The 26,284-nt window shown below is 39.7% G+C and overlaps 1 protein-coding gene and 1 pseudogene across 2 annotated transcripts; one reads left to right on the top strand and one right to left on the bottom strand.

Moving 5' to 3' along the window:
- Positions 1-49: 49 nt before the first annotated feature.
- On the top strand, positions 50-18,986 carry Rsrc2 (arginine and serine rich coiled-coil 2). 2 transcript variants are annotated; one of them, XM_087198084.1, is made up of 11 exons: positions 73-234; positions 4,261-4,417; positions 5,912-5,955; positions 6,761-6,838; positions 8,410-8,622; positions 10,080-10,283; positions 12,202-12,324; positions 15,594-15,673; positions 16,379-16,611; positions 17,004-17,093; positions 18,013-18,986. In XM_087198084.1, the coding sequence occupies exons 4-11, from the start codon at positions 6,831-6,833 to the stop codon at positions 18,190-18,192; spliced, it is 1,131 nt and encodes a 376-aa protein (XP_087054210.1). In that variant the 5' UTR covers positions 73-234; positions 4,261-4,417; positions 5,912-5,955; positions 6,761-6,830; the 3' UTR covers positions 18,193-18,986. The 2 variants fall into 2 exon arrangements, with proteins under 2 accessions (XP_004843957.1, XP_087054210.1); XM_004843900.4 differs by lacking the exon at positions 6,761-6,838 and having other exon boundaries at positions 50-234; positions 8,432-8,622.
- Positions 18,987-20,488: 1,502 nt separating this feature from the next.
- On the bottom strand, positions 20,489-25,445 carry LOC101697813 (protein arginine N-methyltransferase 5 pseudogene; annotated as a pseudogene).
- Between the last annotated feature and the right edge of the window lie 839 nt (positions 25,446-26,284).

The raw sequence follows: 26,284 nt of genomic DNA, 5'->3' as shown, positions 1-26,284 counted from the left end.
CGCACCGCCTTCGACAGACCAACCAATCACTGCCTCGAACCACGTTGCTATAGAAACTCGTCACCACCCCTTTTTCCCAGCAAGCTGCGCGACTCGCTGGGCCTCATCCCTTTTGTGCCATCCGGGTCTCTCGCGCGAGCGATTTAATCTGTAGTGAGGGTTCGGGGCGGCCGGTACGGTTGAACGCGTTGAGTGGAGGCGCCGCATTAGCGGCCAGAACTCTGGACTATGGCGGTAGGTGCCGGGTGTTCAGTTTAAAGCCAGGGCTGTTTTCCTGCTAGTTTGAAAGACAGGGTGAGGGGTTCCCAGAACTGTTCCGCGCCTCTGTGTGGACAAAATGGCGCCGCGGCCTTTTTTTGCGCCCGCCATCATGGCTGCCTGCTGTCGGGAGGGGGAAGTTAGGCGGTGTCGGTGGGGGTGGGGGAGCCACAGGGAGTACCTTTTTTTCCAGAACTTTCCTCATCTCATCTCCAGCCCCGCGTTCCCTTCGGTTCCCGCAACAGCGTCTCTTAGCTTACCGTGGTTAGTTTTCTTAGGGCCTGAAAATTTATGTTCGCCTTAAGACAAAAAAGGGATCGGGAGTCTCAGAAAAGTATTGAGTCAAAAAAGGCAATGTTGGGCCGGGGATTTAGCTCAGTGGTTTCGCCGCCTGCTCTGCAAGGCCAAGGTACCGAGTTTGATCCCCGGTACAAAAAAAAAAAGGCGATGTGTGTAAAGGATGTGTGTGTGTGAAGAGAGAGCCGCAGTTTTGTAGCTTTATTTAATGCTTTCACTGAGGGATGGAGAACATGCACAATTTCAGTTAGTGTTTAAGTAAACCTTCATTTATTCCTCAGGAGCTGTGATGGACTCGCACTAGGCTGATTGATGTTTTAGAACTACTGTAGCAGTTACGATCAGTTTATGTGACCCGTGTTGTAATTAATTTGAAGTCTGAGAAGCAGTGTAATTAAGTCCTTTTTAAAAATTTAAGGTCCTTTCGTTGATTCAAATAACTAGAGCCTGTAAATTATCTGTTCTGGACTAGAGCTATTCATTCCTCAGCCCCGTAAATTATTCTGAACAGCAGCCATGGCATAAGATGCCCGTTTTTGATGGATTATACTGTGTAATTACCTCATTTTTAGCTATCTTGTTAAAAGAAAAATGCAATCATTTTACATTCCTTTTTACTAATTAGAAAGTTGTGTCTTCTCATTTTCGAAAATAAGTAGGACTATTAAACTTGAAGTTTATTCTTTCTAATAATTGAGTTATCTGGAATTAGGGTTGATTTTTCTGCCTCTTACCCCCACCACCTCCGCATATCTAATTGGATTTTGAGTAATTTTTTTAATAAGATTTCAAAGATTTGGTAGATTGGCATATGTGGAGCTAAATTGTTTAGTGTTTTGGGCCTTTTAAAGTGCAATCAGCTAAACATTGTTTCTGTAGTCCCCCTTGCAATGAAAAGACAATCTGGAGAAGTGGCCTAGTATTACATCTAGTGTTTAACCTTCTTTGCTCTGGAAACTGCTTTGTATACTATGTTGGAAGTGTAGCTAGGATTTTCTAAATGTAAATTGTATCAAACAAAAGTGGCTTTCTAATAGAGTCCAGTTCATCATTAGAATGCAGTTTTATGGTCACTCTTAAGAGATTTCTATTAAGTTGAAATAAAGCTTAGATATTTTCAAAGTAATTTTAATATTCATTTGATTTTTTTCTTTATTATGCTATTATAAAGTATCCTCAGGGAAATAACTTGCATGGGCTGTGGCCACCTATCACATTGTTTTGCTTTTTTAGCTTTTTATCAGTAAATGTTTGCAGTACATAATGATTGCATTCATGGTGGGGAGTTTAGTGATTGGATAGTTTTTCTGTTTTGTGTTGCACAGTTGAAAATGGCTTTTTATAAGTCTGTGTCACAGGATGGTTTCTTTATTGCTAGGCTTCGGTGCTATTAAGCATGAAGTTAAACTGACTGAAAACTTACTGCTTGGGCTGAATGTGCTGTCTTTTCCATGAAAATGTTTTGGTCTTGGTTCTCTGAAAAAGTGAATGAGATGTGTCAGGAGTTTATGATTTTATTTTACCAAGCGCAAACTGTATAAACACTGCAATAGACTAATCTGAAAGTGGTCTTAATGGTATAAGAACAAAAAGTAAAATGTCTGATGTTCGTTGTGAATCAGTATCATCCTTAATTTGTGTGATAAAACATCACTGTTTTGTTTTGTTTTTGAGGCAGGGTCTCACTTTGTAGTACAGGCTGGCCCTAAACTCACTATGTAGCCCAGGCTTGCCTTAAACTCACAGCAGTCCTGCCTCAGCCTCCCGACTGCTGGGATCACAGGCAGCCTTTGGGTGTTTTGTTTTGTTTGCAGTACCAGGCATCGAACTCAGGACTTTCCGCTTGCCTGGCAGGCACAGCGCCACTGAGCTACATCCTGGCCCACCTTTTGGTTTTTTAATACAAGACTTTGTGATTCCAGAAGTCACCCATATTGGAGCACACATTAGTGCAGAGACTTTCCCAGTAGTTAGTTGCTTGCTTTTTATTATTTTCATTAGTGAAGTCTAACATCGGTTTTGGCCCTTCAGATACTTGTTTTAAAAAACTGCACCCTCTTAGATCTCATTTATTTTACTTGGTATACATTTTGTGGAGCAATCTTCCTAAGGAAGGGAAAAAGTTCTTATCCAATCCAGATTTCTTCTGATTTCCTAAGAAGTTGGTGAACTTCCTTTAAAGAGCCAGATGGTAAATATTTTTGGTTTTTGTGGGCAATGTGCAATCTCTTGTCACATTGTTTGCTTGCTTGATTTTACCAACCCTTTTCAAAGTCATCAGCTCCTTGGGTGTATTAACCATTTTATTACATTACCTTCCCTAGACAGATACTTTGCACATATATAGTTGAATCTGTTCAAACTCAGATTGTAGTTTGTCCTTGAAGTTCTTTTCTGACACCAACTTAAATGAATTTACTTATTAATGATACTCCTGTTATTTGTAGTTAGGACTGCACAGTTTAGCAGAGACACAGAAATAGTTTTTTGTTTTGTGGGGGTTTTTTGGTACTGGGGATCGAACTTGGGTCCTTGCACTTGCGCAGCAGGCGGCGAAACCACTGAGCTAAATCCCCAGCCCCACAGAAATAGTTGTAATGGGACCCCCTAATTACTGGAAAATATTTAACTTTTTTTTTTTTTTTTTTGTATCAGGGATTGAACTCAGGACCTTCCGCCTGCCAGGCAGGCACTGTGCCACTTAGCTAATTCCCTGGCCCTAACTTTTTAATCTATGCTGAGGACCTAGCTTGGTGGTAAAGTGCTTCCCCAGCATATGTGTGAAGGCCTGGTTCAATCCCTAGCACTGCAGAAAAATAGTCTATATTCTAGTAATTATTTATGAAATATTTTTTGGTTGGTTGGTTGGTTTGGTACCAGGGATCGAACTCGGGTACTTGTGGTTGCAAGGCAGGCGGCAGAACCACTGAGCTAAATCCTGGCCTTTATGAAATGTTTTAAAGCACAAACAACTTAATTTGCCATAACCCAAAGCATGAATGAGGAGAGGCAGACCATATAGAAGAGTCTTTAAATTTAACAACTTGAGGTTAAGTGCTGTTTTAATGATAACTTAGGCCAATATAAATACTGGTAATATCAACCCAGTGAGTTTGCAAATCCAAAAGGGATTATATTTTCTCTGCTTGACCAATCATTGAAAATACTTGAGAGACTTTACCCTTTAAAAATTAATAAAAAATAATTATTAGTGGGCTGAGGGTACAACTCAGTGGTAGATTGCTTAGCTAAATGCACAAGGCCCTAGGTTCAGCCCACAGCACAGCAAAATGATAATTTGGAACTTAAAGGTACACCAGTCTAAATACAGTTGTCTTTTTGGGATATCACTTTAGTCATTTCAAGTCAGTCCTGTGTACAGTATTACTACATAGATGTGTAGCTACTTGGATTGAAAATGGGCTGTTTTTGTTTTGTTTTTTATAAAGCTCAAGTGTCACTGTCTTTACTACCTGTCTGTTTTAAGAAAATGCAAGCATTTTATCTTTTTTGAGACAGGGTCTTACTTTGTAGCATAGGCTGACCTTGAACTTTTTGTATAGCCCATGTTGCCCTGAAACTCGATCCTCCTGCCTCAGCCTCCCAAGTGCTGGGATTGCAGGCATGCACTATCACAAGTGGCTAGACATTGGAAACATTTTAAATGTAATTAAGACTTTTTAATAATTTTCTTTAAACTTTTAGGCTAGTGATACAGAACGAGATGGACCAGCCCCAGAAAAGACATCCCCAGATAGAGATAAGAAAAAAGAGCAGTCAGATGTATCTGTTTCTCCTAAAACCTCAAAACATCATTATTCAAGATCACGATCAAGGTCAAGAGAAAGAAAACGAAAGTCGGGTAAGACATAAATTTAGTTTGCTTGCTAAAATATATGTTCTTCCCAGTTGAAATAGATTATGAAAAAATTCTGGGGTTGGGGGTTTTTTTAGGGGGTGGATTTGTAAATTTTGAGAATAATATGTTTAAATTTGGATGACAGAAACTGTTAACTTTAAGATGTTCAAAATTTTGCAATTTTCTCATTGGGAAAATAGTGTTTTCCAACTATATATAGGTGTCCAGACTTACGAATGTTATCTGAGGTGATGTTATTTGATGTCCTTTGAAGTAAGTTACAAGAACATTTCTAACCCTGTTTTGTTTGTTTGTTTGTTGGGTTTTTTTGGTACTGGGGATCGAACTGAGGTCCTTGCGCTTGCGCAGCAGGCAGCGAAACCACTGAGCTAAATCCCCAGCCCTAACCCTGTTCTTTTTATTAACTTAATGTTATTTTGGGGTTTGTTTGTTTTTATAGTGCTAAGTATACATGTCCAGGCAAATGTTTTACCATTGTATTAGAATTATTTCTCAAGGAAGAGGTTTGGTGTTTCTAAATCCCCTATATTTAATTTTTTTTAAAAAAAATTTTGAGTAAAGACATTAGATAAGAAGTAGAATAGTACTGATAAAGCTGCATTTGAAAGTTGTAAGACCTGGACCTTAGTCATTTATCATTTGTACCTACAGGTGATCCTCTACAAAGTTTATTTATCTTGGTGTTGGGGATTGAGCCCCCAGGGCTTTTGCACTGGACTGCACCCATAACCCTTTTTTATTTTGAGGCAGGGTCTGGCTATAGTTAAGGCTGCCCTTGAACTCAGAGCAGTCCTCCTCCCTCATCCTCCCCTGTGCTGGGATTATTGATAGGTACCATCATGCCATGCCTTCATGACACATTTTGAAAATTTATGAATGAGAGGGCCGGGGATTTAGCTCAGTGGTTCTGCCGCCTGCCTCTCAAGCGCAAGGACCCAAGTTTGATCCCTGGTACCAAAAAAAAAAAAAAGAAAGAAAGAAAATTTATAAATGAGTAGCATCTTTTTGACTATACTTATATTACATACCAAATATACACCAAACTGTTTTTCTTTTTGCATTCTTTATTTTTTGCCTTCTAAATTGTTTAATAAGACTCGACAAAGATCTGTGTAACAGACAACAACTAGTCAGAATGTTTTGTTATAATACTAAGAATCTGTCATAAAAGACCGTGCTCTTAGTATATTCTGATTTGTTCAGATTGACTTTTTTCATATACATATAGGATTAATGTGGTAGAATAATCCTACCCCTGTCATAAAAGCATCATCAGGCTGGAACTAAAGCTCAGTAATAAACCACTTGCACAGTATGTACATATCCCTGAGTTCAAACCCCAACACCACCAGGAAAAAAACTACAGTCATTGGATGTGAACAATAAGTTAACTCTGATTAGCCAAAGAGGCTAGAAATTGTTAGTGATACATGATTAGAATTTGTTTAAGATGAATGTTTTTTTCTGTGTTCACAGATAATGAAGGAAGAAAGCACAGGAGTCGGAGCAGAAGCAAAGAGGTAATTAACACTTTGTGTGAATAGGTACTTTAAAATACTTGTGAAGTGTCTGGTAGAAATGTTTGTGTGAATATGATATTGTCACGGTAAGTACAAAACTTGAAGTTTAAAAGGTTAATTGGATTATTAAAAATAAGCATGATTTGGATTCATCAGTTTTCAAGAAGATAGTCTATTTGAAAAGTACCTTCAAAATATTAATTTTATTACATTGTGAAACTATTCACAATAAAAATTTCATATGAAGAATATATTTGGTTTTTTTAGGCCTGTCACAGAGCTTCCATTAATATCTGAGGTCCCTAGTCTCCTTATACCTGACAGCTGCTCAGGATTTTTAAATAGCAGTCATCTGTAAGTAGCGGTACCCTAGATATCTGTGCACTACTTTTTCTTCCTGAATGATAACAAGAGTTCCCTTTCCTTTAGTAAAACTAGTTCGATTTTCCTGATAGTAATTTATTTTGAAATAAAACTGAGTGAGGGACAGCTGAAAAGGTGGCGAAGACAGCAAAACTTGAGGGAGGAAAAAGAAAAGGTAGCGGTTGTAATGCACAGGAGTTAGCTTGTTCGCCCACCTGAGAAGACAAGGAATGAGCCATAAAGGAAGAGCAGAAATAGCCAGGAAGGGAGGAGAGGAGACTTTTGGGGGCTGGGCAAGGGACTCCTAAAACAAACGTGGGCAGGGACTTCACCTCTTCCCGTAATGGAAGCTCTGTTAAATTTTTAATTTAGGAGAGTTTTTGTGAAAATGACTATTTTGTTTAGCTCACATGATAACATTTCTATAATAAATCATACTCAGCGTGCTAATGCGCGAAGAGACTGAACTGAAGACGCTGCAGACTCAGATAGCAAAATAATAAGCCTACTTCATGATAAGGTAACTATTAGTCATTCAAACTCCTATTTCCCTTAAATATATCTTAAATCAGTTAAGGGTTTTAATGTTTTTTTTAATTAATAGTAATGTTATGTTTGGAAAAGTGGTTTGAAATAAACTAAAATCTTTGGAAGTTTAACCAATTTAAAGCTTTTTCCAGTCTGCCACTAAATGGCAAAATCAAGGAAATTTTCTTTTCTAAGGTCATAGTAATAGAGAACTGGCAATGAAACTAAAATTTTAACTTGTGCCTCCAGGTCTCTTTATTTTCTGCAAAATAAAAAATAAACTATGATCATTTTCAGATGTATCATCATGCATGTTTAAAGTGATTGGCTAAGTTTTGTTTTTAAGTAAACTTTATCTTGGAAGGAAAGCAAAATGCTTTGATTTATTTTTGAAAACATAAATGTTCCATTATGCTAGAGAAGTAGTGGTCTGGGCGTCAGGAAAACATGGGATCCAAGTTCAGATCAACTCCTGTGTAGCTGTGTGGCTTTAGATCTTAGTTTAGTTATATGTAAAAAAGGGGGATTAAATGAGAGGATGTGAGTTTCCGAATTTAAACTTTAGTGATCCTGAGATGTTTGTGATTTTAAGCTTTAAGTGCAAGATGGATTTGACAAATTATAATATGGAAAAATTTAGCACTTCCTACTTTGGTATTTGAATGGTAAGATGGAGATACAATCATAATAGTTAATTTTAGCACAATCTTTATATATTATACAAAGCCTTGGTTTAAATCTTTCAGAGTTTGGGAGAAGTATGTATTGTATGGTAGAATAGTAATTAAATACGTTGCCCTAGTTTGATTTCTCTTTTTTTTTTTTTTGGTACCGGGGATCGAACTCAGGACCTTGCACTTGTGAGGCAGGCGCCAGAACCACTGAGCTAAATCCCCGGCCCCCCTAGTTTGATTTCTTAAAAATTAAAAATAGATATGATTGCTGTTTTATACCCTAGATGCAGGAAATGTAATAGAAGTCCAAGCCCGTTGGGAGTAAATATTGCAAGATGATAAGTGATTGCTTCACTATTTAGACATGGAAGAAAATTCAGGGCCTGTCCTTTAGAGAAAGTTTGGTGGGTAGCCTAGCTATAAGAGAGTCACTGCAACTGTGTGATATGAAGTTACAGAAAATGACTTTTAATGACTAATAAAATATACTTAGCAACTTAATTTGAAATGCTTTTCTTCATGCATTTCTTTGTGTTATTTCCATTGTTTACTTTCTAAGTTTAAAATTATGTACTCTGGATTTAGAAATTGATGTATATACATGGTCTGTATTTTTTTAGATAAGAAACTGGGGGGTTCTTTGGTGTAATGGTTTTTTAATATTTCACTTCTGAAAATTGTTTTTATTGTGATACTGAAAAATTTGGGGCGGAAACTGCATTTTGGGTGTTTATAAAGAATAAAATTAGTAATATCTGCAGCATTTGGGTGGTGTGAAACTAGATCTTTTTATTTGCCACACACTCCTAAGGTTACTAATGTTGCATCACAACATTTTTGTCTACTGATACCCATACTAACTCTTTTTGTTGCACTATTTTCCTGAAAGAACCAACTTCTTCTTAAAACAGGCAAGAAGACATGAATCCAAAGATAAATCCTCTAAGAAACACAAGTCTGAGGAACATAATGACAAAGAACATTCTTCTGATAAAGGAAGAGAGCGACTAAATTCTTCTGAAAATGGGGAGGACAGACACAAACGCAAAGAAAGAAAGTTGTCACGAGGCAGAAGTCATTCAAGGTCTAGGTCCCGTGAAAGGTAGGGGGCTTTGGTACTATGATTTCCTGCCTTCTGATAGCTTTGAATTACATAAAGCTTCTCATTAACCAAGCATTGCACACACAAAATCCTAATTAGGAGATTGAAGTTTCTTACTAACTTGACATATTCCTTTGCAAACTAATAGCTAACTCCTTTGGAACTTTCTCTGTTAAATCCAAAAAACAGTTTTGAAGACCAGAGGATGGGGTGATCGGCCCCTTCAATTAAGGCTAGATTTTCGTCAACCTCTTGATTATCTCTTGCAGTTAAGTCTTTATAAACATCATGTATTTGGAGAATTCTGTGGGCATTGTATGTGTACTATCAGATTCAGTCAAAATTTAAGTAAACTCTAAATAACTTAGACGTAGCCTTGAAACTGTGGGTGTCCATGTTTGTGGCTTACCTGACCACTGTAAGTGAAGAAGAATTGTCTTGGGCTACACATTATATAACTAAGAAAACTTTTACATTTTATTAGAGTATGTAACAAACATTTAAAATGAAGAAACTTACAGGCTGGGGATATAGGTCAGTGGTGCTGCGCCTGCCTGGCAAGCACAAGGTCCTCTAAGTTCTATCCCCAGTACAATAAAAAAAGAAACACTAAGACACTTACATACCTGCTTTACAGCAACAAATGCCTATCTTCACAGATGTAGATAGGTTGAAATATTACTGTCAGGAGTTGCTGGTGCTTACTCACCAAGTCACACTGGTACTGTATCATCTGGTATGTGCAGGATTGTTAGACTGGCTATGACAGGCACAAGATGCAAAATTAGCACAGTACTTCACTCTTTCCTAAAGAGCATTCCATGTTGCTACATACTCCACACTGAAGCACCATGCAGTAGACTCAAGGAAAGTATCTTTAAGGCTGAGGCAGGGTGTTACACATTGAGTCCTGTATGGTCTCAAGCATGATCTTTCTGCCTCAGCCTCCCAAAGTACTGGGCATAGGCCACCACACCTGGCCAAAAGTTTAAAATTGTGTAAGGCTACATTATTAGCTATTCAGCTTCTGATTGGACAAGCCTGCTTTAAGGTATTAAATAGGACCCTTTTTGTTTTTGAGATAGGGTCTCGCCTTGTACTTTCAGCTGTGCTTGAACTTAATATGTCACCCAGGCTGGCCACAAACTCACTCCTGCCTCGGCCTCCCAAGTGCTGGGATTACAGGTGTGCACCACCATACCAACTTAAATGGGATCATAAATTGAGATAGGATCCATTAAACATTGTGACATGCCATTGTCTCACCTTGACCTTCTAGAAATTATCAAATTATAAGGTTACATTTGTAGATTATGACTCCTTTTAAAAACCTGTTCTCTTTTCTGTAAACAATAAAGAATAGTTTATTGCCTGTCTTGACTATATAAGTAATTCATATTGTTTAAAATTGGAGAAGCACAGCTGTAAGTAACCATGTTTCTGCACTTGAATTTCAGGCGCCATCGTAGTAGAAGCAGGGAACGAAAGAAGTCTCGATCTAGGAGTAGAGACCGGAAGAAATCACGATCCAGAAGCAGAGATAGAAAAAAGTCACGATCCAGAAGCAGGGACAGAAAACGGCGGATCAGATCTCGTTCCCGCTCAAGATCAAGACACAGGCATAGGACTAGAAGTAGGAGTAGAACAAGGAGTAGAAGTCGGTAGGTCCTCATTATCCCAAGTGAAAGCAAACACTCCTCACAGAATCAGTTTGTCTTCTTTGGATCCACGAATATGAAAGTTGTGATTCACAATTTTATTTGCAGATTGAGAGATTATTTTAATCAACCTCACAGTTATAAACAAGTCCACGGTCTGAGGGTATGGCTCTAGAGCAATGGTAACAAACCTATGGCACATGTGAGGTTTTTCTTTTAAGACAAAAGATGTTAATGTATAAGTTGTTGGTTTTTTGTTTTTTAACTAAAACCTCAGTATTTAGGCTTAATTACAGTGTTGGCACTTTGTAATAAGTGAGTTTTATCTTGCAGTTTGGGAGCTTGTCTATAAAGGCTTGCCATCACTGCTCTAGAGTCTGTGGGTATCGCTGAGAGGTAAAACAAGTGCTTCGAATTGCCCAGCAACATTAAAAGCTAAACACCGGCCTTCATATTCTGGTGTGATCAGCGAGTCTGTGACAGGAGTATGAACAACCCCATAAAAATTCAGTTTTTCTGGGTGTGGCAGCTCACACCTATAATCCCAGCTATTCAGGAGGCTGAGCTATGCCAGTCTGGGCAATCAGTGAGACTTGACTCAAAACTCTGAGCCAGGCGTGGTGGCACACACCTGTAATCTCAGCACTCTGGAGGTTGAGGCAGGAGAATTGTGAGCTTGAGCCCAGCCTTGCCTGAGAGGAAAAGGAGAGAATGGGGATATAGTTAAATGCTTCCTAGGCTCAGTACCCCAGAGCCTAGGTTGTGGGGGGGATCAGTTATTTTGAACACATTGAATTTACCTCATTTCATCATGTAACCTAACATTTAAGCTGGATGTGGTAGTGCATTTCTGTAATACCAGAACTGTGGGAAGCTGAGCCAGGGGGGTCACAAGTTCACAGTCAGTCTAGGCAACTTAGACCCTGTCTTTTTGGGGTTTTTTGGAACCGGGGATCGAACTTGGGTCCTTGCACTCACAAGGCAGGCGGCACAACCACTGAGCTAAATCCCTGGCGCTAGACCCTGTCTTTTGGTTTGGTTTGGTTTGGTTTTGTGAGGCAAGGTCTTGCTAAGTAGTCCAGGCCAATCTTAAATTCACTGGCTTTGAATTCGCAGAGATTCTCCTGCTTCAGCCTCCCTCCCAAGTGCTGGGTTTACAGGTATGTGCCACCACACACCAACCTGTCTTGATTGGGAGATGTTAAATAACTTGCTATTGGGAAGTAACAATTTATAGTATTTATTTATAGGAAAGTTAATTGGTAATGTCCGTATGTAAAAATGTATGTTGAAATATTGATAAGAACAGACTATACTTTAGTTTTTTGGTTTATCACTTGTTTGAACTTTGAAATGAGCATCTGTTTCTATTGGTTGGTTTATTCTGTAGTACACTAATTTGTAATACATTTCTGAGATTGGATGGTAGATGAAGTGATTGTTAATTTTTTAATCATTTTGGGGGCAGTTCAGTTAACTGTCATTTCTAGATTCTGAGTTTTACACGTCTTATTCTGATCGGTGACTGACTTAAATTTAGCCCATTACTCCCTATTGTGTACATATTGACCTGCAAAATAAAAAAGCACAGGGCTTGTCTGTGCAACATTGGTTTACTGTTCCAAAGGTTAGAAGCAGCCATTTCCAGTGTGCCTGCCACACCATAGATGATTATATGAACTGGCCATATATACATTAGGAATTTGGAATAACTGTGGGAATGTATGATTTTGATTATTGTACCATGAAAAGGTAATTTGAGTTTTGTTTTCCCTTTGGGCCGGGGGCGGGGGGGGGGGGGTCGCATACCAGGGATTGAACTCAGGACCTTGCGTTTATGAGGCAGGTGCGGTGCCACTGAGCGGCCCTTTGTTCAAAATATTTGGGTTCAATGAGACATGTATAATACACTTTCTTACAGAGATAGAAAAAAGAGAATTGAAAAACCAAGAAGATTTAGCAGAAGTTTAAGCCGGACTCCCAGTCCACCTCCCTTCAGAGGCAGAAACACGGCGATGGATGCACAAGAAGCTTTAGCTAGGAGGTGCGTTTTTTTGGTTTTTAGTGCGTTTTAGTCTTTTCTACTTGTGTGAACCAAATGAAAGGTTTTAAGTCAGAATATAATTCAGATAAATCTATCCATAGATGGTGTGGCATCTCAGTGATATGGAACTGTGTAAGTGATTTTTAAATTCTGAACATTGAGGTGTCCAGAACAGTTCATGGTTTTTCCTTCATGATTGATTGTTTTCTGTGAAGAAATTTTAGATTCCTAAACTTTTTTGTTGTTATAAATCTGATCAAGAACTAATTTTTCCTCTTAAGATGGCTTTTTCTTTTTGTTTATTTTAAGAAAACAAATACTGCAAACAGTTCTGTCGAGAGTTTTTCGGATTTGCTTTGTTTAAGGTGGCAAATAATAAATATACCTCATTGCCAATTTTACTATCTTCCAACACGGGAATATAGTAGTTCTTAAATTTTATACTGTTTCAGAGGTGAATGGTTGTGGAACCACCAACAGCAGGGCTATCTGACTGAAATCTCCAAAATGCTTCAAAGAATGGCCTCGGAGGAGGCAGGAAATACAAAGTTAAATACTCATTTACAGGTTTCCACATACACTTAAATTTATATACTCTTTGAATTTGGGGTTTTTTTTTTCCTTTTTTTTTTTTTCTTTATGAAATTGAGTTTGTATCTTTTTTCCGTTATAAAAATACAGTTGTCACAATGTAACCTGATGTGCTGCTGCCCTGTGAACCCAGCCTGGCAGAAACTCCAGCTGAACAGCAGCAGCAAAGGTGTGAGCTCACCCCTTCTTCATTCCATTCACCTGTGTGAATGGTCTTAATTCCAAACCTACAGTGGCCATTTTAATGTGACCAGGAGTTCATGTTTTCTTTCTGAAACTAAAACGCACTGAATACACAAGTGATGTACTGCAAATCTGAACTAATTAATAATGAATGGTCCATTAACTCTGACTAGTATTTTCTAAGACTTAAAATTTTACTTGTATGTTGTCTGTTTTTATTTTTGGATTTTATTAAAGTGAAGCTGTTACTACCTAAAACTTTTTGACTGAAACTAGTGATCTTTGAGGTATGTTGATTTTATATGAGATCTGATTTCAAATTATGAGATTATTCCTTGGCAAACTCGAAATTTGAAAGGGAGGTCTTTTGTTACTAAGAAACAATATGTAGACTGTTTTGTTTGTTTTATTTTATTACTGTTGTTTGTTTTTTTTTTAATAGTTTTCTGATCTGTGACCCACGTTTCATGGTTTGCAATAATCAGAAAATCTTTATTCTTGGGATAAAATCAAGTCTATACTGTTTTCCTTTCCAGTGTCCTAAGTTAAAAATGAGTGAGATTATAGATTGTTAAATATCTTCTATGTAGATTTCAGCAATTCTTCCTACAAATACCAACTTACTGTATTTTATTAGCTATGTGCCCCTAAAAAAAAAAGCCTTTCCAAACGTAGTGGCACATGCCTATAATCCCAGCACTCAAGAGGCTGAAGCAAGAGGATCACCTGAGTCTGAGGTTAGCCTGAGCTACATAGCAAAACCTTGTCTCAAAACCTTTTCCTTACTCCTTACCCCTTTACCACATTAAGGGGTATGTCCTATACATACAATCCCAGCATTTTGGAAGGCTGAGGCAGGAGGATTACAGTTTTCCCAAATGGGCCAAGTGAAACCCTGTCTCAAAATTAAAAATTGAAAAAGGGCTGAGGATGTAGCTCGTGGTAAGGCCCTGGGTATTATGCCTCAGTGCCTCAAAAAGGGGTGGGTGGCATATTAGGATTCATAAATCAAGGTATCCTTACGAAGAAAAGCTTTCTCTTCCAGGAGCGGATTATGAAGATGTTCGTTCAGGAAATAAACTTGATGTGTACCTAAAATGTACCAATAAAAGAATTTAATAAAAAAGAAGAAAAAGAAATAAACTTGACAAATTTAGTATGCATATTCAAATTTTGTATTTTATTACCAGTCTTTTGTTAAAATTCTTGAGATCCTAAAGATAATTTCCAGGTACAGATTCCTCCTCCCCCCCCATTTAATTAGATTATAAAGAATGCAAAGTTTGCCAGGTGAGGTGGTACACACCTGTAATCCCAGCACTCAGGAGGCTGAGTCAGAAGGACATCTGAGTTCAAGGCCAGCCTGGGCTACTTAATGAGTTGAAGGCCAATCTGAAATACATACCGAGACCCTGTCTCTAAAGAAAAAAAAAGTGGCAGAGTTTCCTTGCCCTTTTGTTTATGACTTTTTAATTTTTAATAACTTGGAAATAGTAATAAAGTCCATTTAAATATAAATCTCTTTGTAATATATTGATAGGTTTTCTCATCCTCTTGGCAATTCTTCCCCAAGGTTCACTTAGGTAATCTTATAAACAAATTGTTTAACACATTCTAAAATGTACACAACTCTCAATATATTTTTTTACAAAATTTAATTTTGTCTTTTATAGTGAATGGTGATACTGAAAAGTTTTTATTTTTTTATTTATTGGGGGGGTTGCGTACCAGGGATCAAACTCAGAACCTTGGGTTTTCCAGGCAGGCGGTGGTATCACTGAGCTAAATCTCGGGCCCAAGGTTTTAATTTTGTTTTTTTTTTTTGGTACCGGGGATCGAACTCGGGACTTTGCACTTTCAAGCCAGGAGCCAGAACCACTGAGCTAAATCCCTGGCCCAAAGTTTTAAATTTTTGACCACTTTTTTTGTGGTTGCTACATTTTAAAAACAGTATTGTGGAAAGCAGGGTGTAGCTCTGTGGTAGTGGCCTTGCCTAGTATCCATCCGCAAGACCCTAGATTGAGTCCACAGAGATTCACAGTCTTACACCACAAACCAATAGTCCCAGCTAAGGCCAGGAGTTCAGGGTTAGCCTGGGCAATACAGCAGAACTCATCTTGTTAGAAATGATAAATAAATTAAAAATTAAAACAGTGTTGAAATATTTAACTGATAACTTTTTTTTTTTTTTTTTTTGGTACTGGGGATCAAACTCGGGTCTTTGTGCTTGCGAGGCAGTCGACAGAACCACTGAGCTAAATCCCCGGCCTAACTGATAACTTTTAAGAATAGAAGAGTAATGTTAAACATAAAATTAGACTGGGGATTTAGCTCAGTGGTTTCGCCGCCTGTTGCACAAGCGCAGGGACCCAAGTTCGATCCCCAGTACCAAAAAAAAAAAACATAAAATTAAAATTCAATGTAAAGTTTCTGTATATTTTTAAATACTGGTTTTATATCTAGTGTTTCATATTTCTTTAAATTGTGTTCGACAGATTGGAAAGAGCAAAGAAATTACAAGAGCAGCGAGAAAAGGAAATGGTTGAAAAACAAAAGCAACAAGAAATGGCTGCAGGTAATTTTTATTATGGATATGTGACATTCTTTAGAAATTTTGAAAATATCATCTGATTTCTACCACCCATCAAGTACACTGTAACCGTTTTTAGTGTTTTCCCACCTCATAAATTTTTATGCACTTTGGTTTTGTTTGTTTGTTTGTTTTTGTCTCTGTGCTGGGAATCAAATCTTGCATTCACTGTACCCCAGGCTTCCCTTGAACTTGCTGTGATTCCTGTCTCTGCTTCTCAAATGTTGAGATTGCACATGTGCGTCACAGGGACAGGCTATTTTTAAAAAGTTTTTTAAGGCTGAATTCTGGACTGACAAAAATGGATGATTAGAAGAATTTCTAGCATTTAGCCCTAGCATCTGCTATGTTTGCATACCATCTACCTCATATTTCTGGGAGTTTATTATTTATTTCAAATGAGCTATCTGAAGACAGTTCATAAAATATAAACACCCTTACAAATAATGATTTATAATTATAGCTATAAATTCTGTAGTTCACATCTGTTGAAATCATACCTTACTAGTTGCAGAATTTTTCTTCCACAGGGAAGTAAATGTTTTACTATATATTAGGGATCTTATGAATTACGTTTCCTTATATTTGCTGAAAATAACTCTTTTGGCAGATTGGAAGGTTTTTTATATAATGTATTGATATAAAGTAAAAAATTATGTCTTTTAAAACCCATACTTATATCCTCTAAAGCGGCTGCAGCCACTGGAGGTTCTGTTCTCAATGTTGCTGCCCTGTTGGCATCAGGAACACAAGTGACTCCTCAGATTGCTATGGCAGCTCAAATGGCAGCCCTGCAAGCCAAAGCATTGGCAGAGACCGGAATAGCTGTGCCGAGCTACTACAACCCAGCAGCTGTGAACCCAATGAAGTTTGCTGAACAAGAGAAGAAAAGGAAAATGCTTTGGCAAGGCAAGAAAGAAGGGGTGAGTTATTTTATTGTCTTATCATTTATCCCTACTTAGCAGTTACATGAACAAATTAAGCTTGCCTTTCTTCTGAGAACTTGTTTGGCATATTTTAGTTTTTCATAATTATTTATAACTGAACATAAGTCAAAAGTTTTTATGAAAACTAGTAGTACTATATTAAGTTAATAAAGAAAAAACTCCTTGGATTAAGGTATCTTCTTAATCTAAAGTTATATCATGAGCTAACTCCTTATATTTTTTTACTCCATAATGTGTACCTTGAAATAATTAGAAAATCCTCTTAAGAGAATGCCATAGACATTTTTTTTTTAACTTATGGAGAGAGTTGATGTCCTGATAATAACTACTGTGTTTTGTACATTTTAAAATTTAGTGTTTCTTAACAGGACAAATCTCAATCTGCTGAAATATGGGAAAAATTGAATTTTGGAAACAAGGACCAAAATGTCAAATTTAGGAAGTTAATGGGTATTAAGGTGAGTTATAATTTATATTGAGATTTGGGGTTTTGGGGGGGAATCAAATCAACAGGTACTCTGCCTCTGGGCTGTGTTCCCAGCTCTTTATTTTTATTTTGTTTTGTTTTTATATTTTGAGACAAGGTCTCACTAACTTACCTAGGTGGGGCTTGAACTTGGGCTCTTCTACCTCAGCCTTTCAAAATGCTGGGATTGTAAGTGTGAACCACTGGGTCCAGCTAAATTAATTGAGTTTAAAGTAACATATTTGTTATTACTGAGTTTGTATGCTTGCTTTAGTCAATAAATAATTTTTGGGGGGAGCAGTTTTTTGAGACAAGGTCTCGTTGTGTAGTCCAGGCTGGCTTCAAACTTAATGTCACTCCTCCTGCCTGCCTCAGCCTCCCTAGTGCTGGGATCACAGGCATGGGCCACCACACTTGGCTAAATTTTAAAAATCAATGTACTGGCTAGCTTGTACTGTTTGTGTAGGGTTGTGGAGTGGGCCTGTCTTTTAGTGTTCCAAGGAAGCTCTTTTTCAAGTTGTAGAAAGTTGGATTTTGTTGAATTGCAAATTAATTTTAATACAAAACCTATAAAGATTGAGGATGTTGCTCAGTGGTGGAGGACTTTCCTAGCATGTGAGATGCCTTGGGTTGAATTCCTCTTACTGCAAACAAAAAGAAAAAAAAAAACCTAAAAAGATCCACAAGTCCTCTGACTTTGGTTATTACCAAGGCTAAGATGCTGTTCCTTGAAGAAACTATAATAAATGCTTGCACTGTTCTTCCCTCAATGACTATACAATTCTTTTTCTTACATCCGGTCTCTGCTCAGATCTGACCTTTTCTAGCTAAGTGAATTGAAGTCAGATACTTAAACAGAAAATCACTTTTCTCCTCTGAATTCATTGTAATATCTTCTGTCTGATATTTAGAGTGAAGATGAAGCTGGTTGTAGCTCAGTTGATGAAGAAAGTTACAAGACATTGAAGCAACAAGAAGAAGTATTTAGAAATCTAGATGCTCAGTATGAAATGGCAAGATCACAAACCCACACGCAAAGAGGAATGGGTTTGGGCTTCACATCTTCAATGCGAGGAATGGATGCAGTTTGAAAAAGATCACACTTTTGAAGTTTGGGACTTTATAGACTTCTTATTCAGATGTCAGGTCCTTGTTCACCAAACAGCTAGCATTCTAGCTTGCATGGGTGTTGCATTGACTTTAATTTATTGAAAAATACAATTTTTGTAAATATCAGATCAGTGATACTGGTGTTAGTGTTGTAATCAGGTTAAACCCACTTCCATTAAACTTGACACCTATAGAAGGACAATATTTTTTAGTTAATGAATTCTACTTTTCAAATATATTAAAGCTGCAGGTGGGATAGAATCTCATACATAGATCTTTTCGTGTCTGCTGTCTTGTGTACTTTTGTACTTAACCTTGTACAGTTATTTTCATCTCTTGAAACATGAAAAAAATGTTATGTAGATGTTCTTTAGAAGATCTGGCCATTTGGTACATAATCCAGCACAAATAAGCTGGGTGGTAATGATAATAAAAATGGTTTTCTCAAAACTATTGTTAATTTAAGTTACCGGGTATTCTTGTTTGAATTTGTTTTATAATTTTTGTAGCATTTGCAATTGCTATTAGAAAACACTGGTTAGAATTTTTTTTTCCCCATCCTAAGATTAGTTAACTATTCTGTAGGTAACACCATGGTGAGCAGAAATGTAAAAGGAAGGTAAGAGGAGCAAACATTTATTAAAGAATACTGGTTTCCTATCCTGAAGGACAGAATTGGTGTATAGTATGTTAAATATTCCATGTGATTTAGGAAATAGGTTAATGCATTAAAGGGATGTAAGCACTTTTATTTTAATAAAGTGCCTTATAACAAGTCCTTTGTATGCCCTTTGCTCATTATCCCTTTGAAGTCTCCAGCATAAACTCAAATATTAGAAAATGGTTTTGTCACTAATGAAAACTTGATTACTTTCATTACAGCAAAGTCATGTTTTTCCTTTGGAAACATCACAGTGTAATAAGTCATAATTAGCACAATACAAAGGAAAAACAGTCTTTTTGTTTTGTTTTTTGGTGCTAGGAGTCGAACCCAATGTTTTTCTGCATGCTAACACTACCACAAGCTACACCCGCAGCACCACATACACACCTATTACTGGGAGATTAAACCCAGGGGAGTTCCAACCACTGACCAAGATCCATAGGACTTTTTATATTTTTTTTTATTTTATTTTTTGGTACCAGGGATCGAACTCTGGTCCTCAGCTTGCGAGGCAGGCGCCAGAACCACTGAACTAAATCCCCGGCCCTTTTATATTTTATCTTGAGACATTTCTTGATAAATTTCCAGGTGGGATTCAAACTTTGCAGTCCTGCCTGGGCCTCCTTGATTGTTGCGGTTACAGGTGTACATCACCACACTTGACTCAACCCTATGCTCTTAATTTAAAACTGGAATTGTCTTGCCAGCTTGTTAGATGTATTTTTGTTAAACATGAAAAGTGATTGGATTATAAGGTTTTTAGAATATTTGGTAGCCAGGGTTGGTGATGCACCCCTGCGAACCTAGCACTTGAGAGGCTGAGGCAGGAGGACTTCTGCATTCAAGGCCATCCTGGACTACATAGTGAGACCCTATTTACTTGGTAAAGGATGACAGTTCTGTGGAGAAAAAAAAGCTTTTCACTGTACCAGTGACAAAGCTTTTGAGGAAATGGCGCCACGAATCTTGTGTTTTGGGTCATCACAACATTAAGTTCTGTCCTCAGATGCCACTGAAGAGGTTGGTGGCTGGGCTGAGGATGAGTGGGTGGTAGAATGCTTGGCTAGTATGAGTGAGGCCCTGAGTTCAGTCTGCAGCAGGGAAAACCAAGGTTATGTGAGGCAGGGCAGGTAGAAGTTCCTGTGTTTCTCAGTGAGTTAAGGATGGGAGACTGCCCTTTGCTCAGGTATAGCAGGATCCTCTAGAGTGTATTATAAACAGTTGAAAAGAGAAGTTCATTAATACAACAACCAAATTACTTAAAGGTAATAATTGCAATAATGTTGCATGCTGTTCTGAAATGTACATCCAACGTCTGAAGGTTTTTTTAAAACAAGGTCTTGCTGACATCCTCTTTCCATACTATGCAAGTCTAATGATTTTTTTTTTTTTTGTACCTGGGATCGAACTCGGGTCCTTGTGCTCTCGAGGCAGGCGACGAAACCACTGAGCTACGTCCCAGGCCTAAGTCTGATGATTAAACTGCAAAAAACGGGGCTGGGGATGTAGCTCAGTGGTTTTGCCACCTGCTGCACAAACGCAAGGACCCAAGTTTGATTCCCCAGTACCAAAAAAAACCCTGCCAAAAAAAACCTTTCTGGAGGTCTAGTGAAGACTTAGGTCTGGTGGGGAACATAGTCCATAGTTTTGCACTTGCTGAGCTGCTCTGTTAACTCTTCCCCTGGTGGTTTTTGTGCTTTCAGTTTTAGTCTTGTGCTCCATGAGTGGATGTTTAGGTTTTACGCTTCTAGGCAACAGGGACTTAAATTGCTGCCCAGGAAATGAAAGACGTGGCGGCCAGGTGGGACGGTAACATTAGAAGACGGTTCTCAAATATTTGAGCCAAGACATAAACTGGAGAACCACTGGCTTTTAGAGTAATTTGGGAGTATAGGATTTGGTAGTTGTAGGTCTTGAGGGAAAGCCAAATACAAAGACGGCACAGAGGTCTTCAGTGGGGGATGGTGAATTTTTATTCCATTAAGCACAGAAAAACATTTAAGCAGTTGGTGGAACAAGATGGAAGCAGGAATTGCTTTATACATAACTCAAAATTTCAATTAAGAGTTTCACAGAAGATTTAAGTACATACTTAATTTCTAGGGGACCCACTCAGTCATCAGTTTCTATAGTTGTCATCCTTTTCAACCCAGCCCTTGGAGTTTCTCAAGACTTGTCCTTTATTCTCCCTCTGCATTACTCATACAGTGTCATCCTCTATCAGTTACTTGTCATAAAACCCTGGGTCTGCCAATGTTAGCCTTGTTTACTGTGGTGGTACTGAGAAGCACATTTACCACTGAACTACAGCCATGTCCAGCCAAGCTTAACTCAAAGGTCCAGCTGCCTAAAATATACATCCACTGTGAGCCCCCAATCTTTCCTTCAGTATATTAATGATGTCCAACCAAAATGTATGAAGAACATCTCCCAGGTGTGCTGGCACATGCTGGTAATCCCAATACTGGGGAGGCTGAAGCAGGAGCATCACCATGAGTTCCAGGCCAACCTGGGCTACAAAGTGAGTTCAAGGTCAGTGTGAATGACAGAGACCCTGTTTCAAAAAACAGAAAACAAAACAAAAATTGGGCCGGGGATTTAGCTCAGTGGTTCCACCGCTTGCCTCGCAAGTGCAGGGACCCAAGTTCGATCCCCAGTACCAAAAAAAAAAAAAAATCTTCCAACAGTCAGGCTACTTCTCTATTACCTTTCAGGTTAAAATTGGTTTAAGTTACCACATGCAAACCTGATCTATATCTGTTGTTCTCAGTGTCAAGTGACCATTTGCTCAACCAGTTTTAAGTCAGAATTCTGTCAAACTGTATATGGCCCCTTTTCTCATTACTCAGTATCTGATCATTAAATGGGAACACTTGATTTAGTTTCATCTTTCAAGTATCTTCTACTTTATCCCGGCCCCTCTCTTCTACTTTAAATGACTAATGTTCTCCACAGCACTATCCCCACTGCCCAATCCGGCTGTGTGTGTTGTGGGGCATTCTGGAGCTAAACCCAGAGCTGGACTCTGCCAAACACTCTGCCACTGCCCCTGCATTTCATCCCTAGCCCCAAGTGAACACTTCTTAATTTTTAGCTAACACAAGTACAAAAATCTATCACTGCCTCAGAATTTCATTCTTGCTCTGTCTCCAATCTGTTCTCTACCCTTTAATCAGGACCATCTTACCAAAATGAAAACATGCTGGTAACAAACATACCACCTGTTTAAATGAGGGTCAGGGATTTAGCTCAGTGGCACCATGCCTGCCTCAAAGGCGAGTTTGAGCCCAGTACCAAAAAAAAAAGTTTAAATGAGCCAGACATGGTGGCACATGCCTGCAACCCCACTCAGCACGCGGGAAGCAGAGGCAGAAAGATTGCTGAGAGTTTGAGTCCAGCCCGAATTACATACCAAGACCCTGTTTCAAAAAAATAAAATGTTTTAAACTCAGCATTGGAGGTCAAGGAAAAGATCTCACACAGTTTGGGCTACTGGTCTAACAACATTACACCTTCATCCTGCTACACACTCTGTCTTTCCATTCCACATGCCATTTTACTGGCCTAAGATGTTCTTTATTCCATCTGAACCCTACTTTTTGGAGGGGGGGTGCTGGGGATGGAGCTATAACCCAGGCTTTATTTTTTTTTTCCAGGCTTTATTTTTTAAGACAGGTTCTTACTAAAGTGCTAATTTGCCCAGGCTGGGCTCAAACTTTTTTTTTTTTTTTTGAGCCGTAACTTCACTTTATTTGTATTTCTTCTTATGCAAAACAGTCAAAACAAGGACAGAGGAGGGCAAGGAAAGAGCTGAAGATGCGTTCAATCACATGTTCGCAGGGCTATTCCCCAAAGTCCTTAAGGCTGGAGCGCCTGTGGATGCAGCTTCAGATCCAACACTACTAATTCCTCACACCCTGGCCCATGACCTTTGTAGAGTGCTGGCTTGAGCCCTGTAATTAATTCTCCTTTGCTCATTTTTTTTTTTTTTTTTTGGTACCGGAGATCGAACTCGGGTCCTTGCGCTTGCAGGGCAGGCGACGGAACCACTGGGCTAAATCCCCAGCCCTCCTTTGCCCATCTTGATGTAAGGTAGGAAAGCAGACTGGATTGCTCCTCTCTGATGGGCAAGGGGCTTCACAGATGTCCTGCAACCTTAGGTGTACTGCACCTTTTGTGCTATCAAGGCTGCTTCCAAGGCCCTAGACCCTTGCACACAGGCCTAGAGGCCAATGGTGTATGAGCGGCCTGTGGGGTTGTGAATAGCACAGCAGACCGGTGCTGTCACAGCCCATTCATACCACACCTTCTTGGAACTGCTGCATCGCCAGAAACGCACAAAGATGGTCTGGCCTTCATGCACCATAATGGGCTGCTTAATGGGGAAAAGGATGGGAAACCATGAGAATATCCCAGGAGAGTGAGTCTCTGGATGGATACTCAGAGTGACGTCCTGACAGAGCATAGTCTCAAAGTAGCCTTCAAAGCCATGCAGCACTGTGTTCACCTCCACGGGAAACTCCAAGGTGCAGTAGCGGTTCTTGTCAATCATAGATCTGTTAGGATGGCTGAAGGTGAAACAGGGTTGGGGTGCAGAGAGCTGGTGGAAGTTGTGCAGCCGTACCACATAAGGCATCTCAAACTGGGCCTCAGGGTCACGGTCCTTTTCCCGACAGGCTCGGACTTCATTGTACAGTTTGGAGGAGGGGATGGGAGCCAGGAAGGAGGTGTACTCCCCAGGGATGCTCACACCATCATCTTTCAGGAAGTGCTGTGCTCCATCCTGTAGGGAACAGGGGAAGCGGACGTTACGAGAACCTCTGCAGTGAGTCCTGGTCTCCTGCGAGCCACGGCAGCACACGGCGAATTACAGGAAAGGTAGACAAATGAGACTGAGAAGAAGCTGAGCTTTTGGTCTGATCAGTGCTGCTCTGGGCAGCAAAGACAAAAGGCCCCAGCTTACCACACCTTTTATGCAGTACATCGGGAGAAACAAATGTAACAAATGACTTGCAGAGAGTTCAGTAGTTCACATTGGGATAAACAAGGTGTAACGGAAGGCTTGCAGAGAGTTCAGTACATCTCCGGCAAACAAGATGTTAATCAGCGCAAGAACAATGAGGAACTGAGCAGATGTTTGTTCTCCCAGGATGTTTCTTGTCCTGGAGAATCACAGCATCACTGGATCACTGAAGTCTCAGTTGTGACCGGAGGCCAAACTGGAGTTATTCTGTAGCTTGGCTGTAGGCAAGAGAACTAGGCTAACCAAATGATTTTTCCCTAGAATTATGTAGCATTGCTCCCAACACCATCCACTCAGGTGACAGCTCACTGTCAGCAACGGAGCCCAGAAGCTCCCTGACAATGATGTTTGTTTTCTCTGGAGCCACCCATTCCCTCATGTCTGATGAGACTGTCACCTGGCTTCCCCATTCTTCAAACTGCCGGTTCTACACTGTCACCACAGCATTTGGGTTCTTCTCCACAGGATACAGCTTTATCCGCCGGTCAGCCTGATTGGCAGCCCACAGGGAAGCATTCACAAGGGGACCCTGGCCTGCTCCCAGCACCACTGGTACCTGGACATTGGTATCCTTCTCTTCTTCCGGTACTCGGTCTAGCAGACATTTATAGATGGCCTGCTGGTACTGAGAGTATTTGATGGGGTCCTTTTCAAACACTTCATGTGTCTGAGAGTTCAAATTGTCCATCAGTGGCTGCCGTGGGGACTGCAGACAGTTTTCATAGCCCTTGGGAAAGAGTTCATAGGCATTGGGTGGAGGGCGGTTCTGGCTTAAGTATTCCAAGTACTGGACGTAGGAGCAGAATTCCTTCTGAGTGGTGGTTGGTGCCCGTGATGATGAACTGCACGTCCAATTTGAGGAGCCGGAAGATCAGCCTCCGGTGTGTCTCAGAACAGGAAATCCCTTCTTGTTAGCCAGGAAAATGCTGGTGGGAAGAATGGCTGCTTTGATGGGCTCCCCGAGCCAACAGTCAATGACATGATTAGATGGGAGGTCAGCCCCAATTTCAAGAGCTACTGCAATTCTCTTGCTGTAGTCACACAAAGTCTGGAAATCGTGCCACCATATCCATGTTTTCTCCTCTCCACTGTATTCCTGTGTGTGCAGTTGGTGCATTTTTAGTATATGTGCTGCCGAAGCGAGCACTCGTGCATTTTTTTTTTTTGGTACCGGGGATCAAACTTGGGTCCCTGCACTTGCGAGGCAGGCAATGGAACCACTGAGCTAAATCCCCGGCCCTGGTGCATTTTGTTTTCCCCCATTAACTTTATTGGTACATTTTAGGAGGTGCATTTTTAATTATATCATCCTCTGGTGCCACTAAGGGTACCCGCATCCAGAACATGGAGGAGTGGTGGCCATTGTGGATGTGGTTGGTCAAAACTCTGGCCAGGTTTGTGTTATCTTCCTCATTAAGAGGCAGCAGGAAAGCTGGAAGACCCAGATATGCCTCAAAATTCAGCTCCTGTAACACGGCCACCTCAGAGTTCCTGCGGATCTTTCTCCACTTTTGAGTCTGGATGAATCCATGGGGAAAGCTTTCCCATAATTAGCATATTCCAGTCCGCACTCCCCAACCCAAGAAAGACAAAGACTGAATGAGGCTCAGCACTTTACTTGTTCAATTCCTTGGCTGGGCTCAAACTTGATACCTGCATGCTCCACTACACCTGACAATTTCTTGTATTTTCCACATTCATGTGAGGAATAATCCTCAACACCCAGCTCGACTGCAAAGCAGAAAATCCATAATTATGAAGCTTCTGTTGTTTCTTGGGCTTGTGTATAAGTGTCATTGAGAGCAAGAGTTTCTCTATTTTGCACGTTTTACTATCCTTAGATCCCACAGAAGTGCCTGACACATTATGACTGAATGCAACTGAATGAAAAACTACAGAAGGCCTCATCAGACATTTTTTGTTTTGTTTTGTTTTGTTTGGGGCTGGGGATTTAGCTCAGTGGTTTCAGCTGCCTGCTGTGCAAGCGCAAGGACCCGAGTTCAATCCCCTGTACCAAAAAAACAAAAAAATAAGACTTTCTTTTGTACCAGGGATCGAACTCTGAACCTTTCGCTTTTGAAGCAGGCGCCGTGTCACTGAGCTAAATCCCCAGCCCCAAATAATTTGGGTTTTTAAAAAAACAAAAAAAATATTTTGGGTTTTTTGAGGCAGATTCTCGCTATGCAGTCCAGGCTGGCCTTGAACTCACTATGTAAACTAGGCTGGCCTCAAATTCGGGCGACCTTCCTGCCTCAGCCTCCTGAGTGCTGAAATTACAGGCATGCACCACCACAATCAACAGACAAATTTAAAATTGACTAATTACCTAGCTAATTTTCCATAAAAAAAGGAAAGCCCAAGGCTGGGGATTTAGCTCAGTGGCATC

This window comes from Heterocephalus glaber, unplaced genomic scaffold (assembly GCF_053883595.1).
Source record: "Heterocephalus glaber isolate CG9 unplaced genomic scaffold, H.glaber_assembly_v1.0 deba00001687, whole genome shotgun sequence".
Taxonomy (NCBI): domain Eukaryota; kingdom Metazoa; phylum Chordata; class Mammalia; order Rodentia; family Bathyergidae; genus Heterocephalus; species Heterocephalus glaber.
Note: the sequence above shows the minus strand (reverse complement) of the source record. Positions and strands in the feature narration are given on the sequence as shown.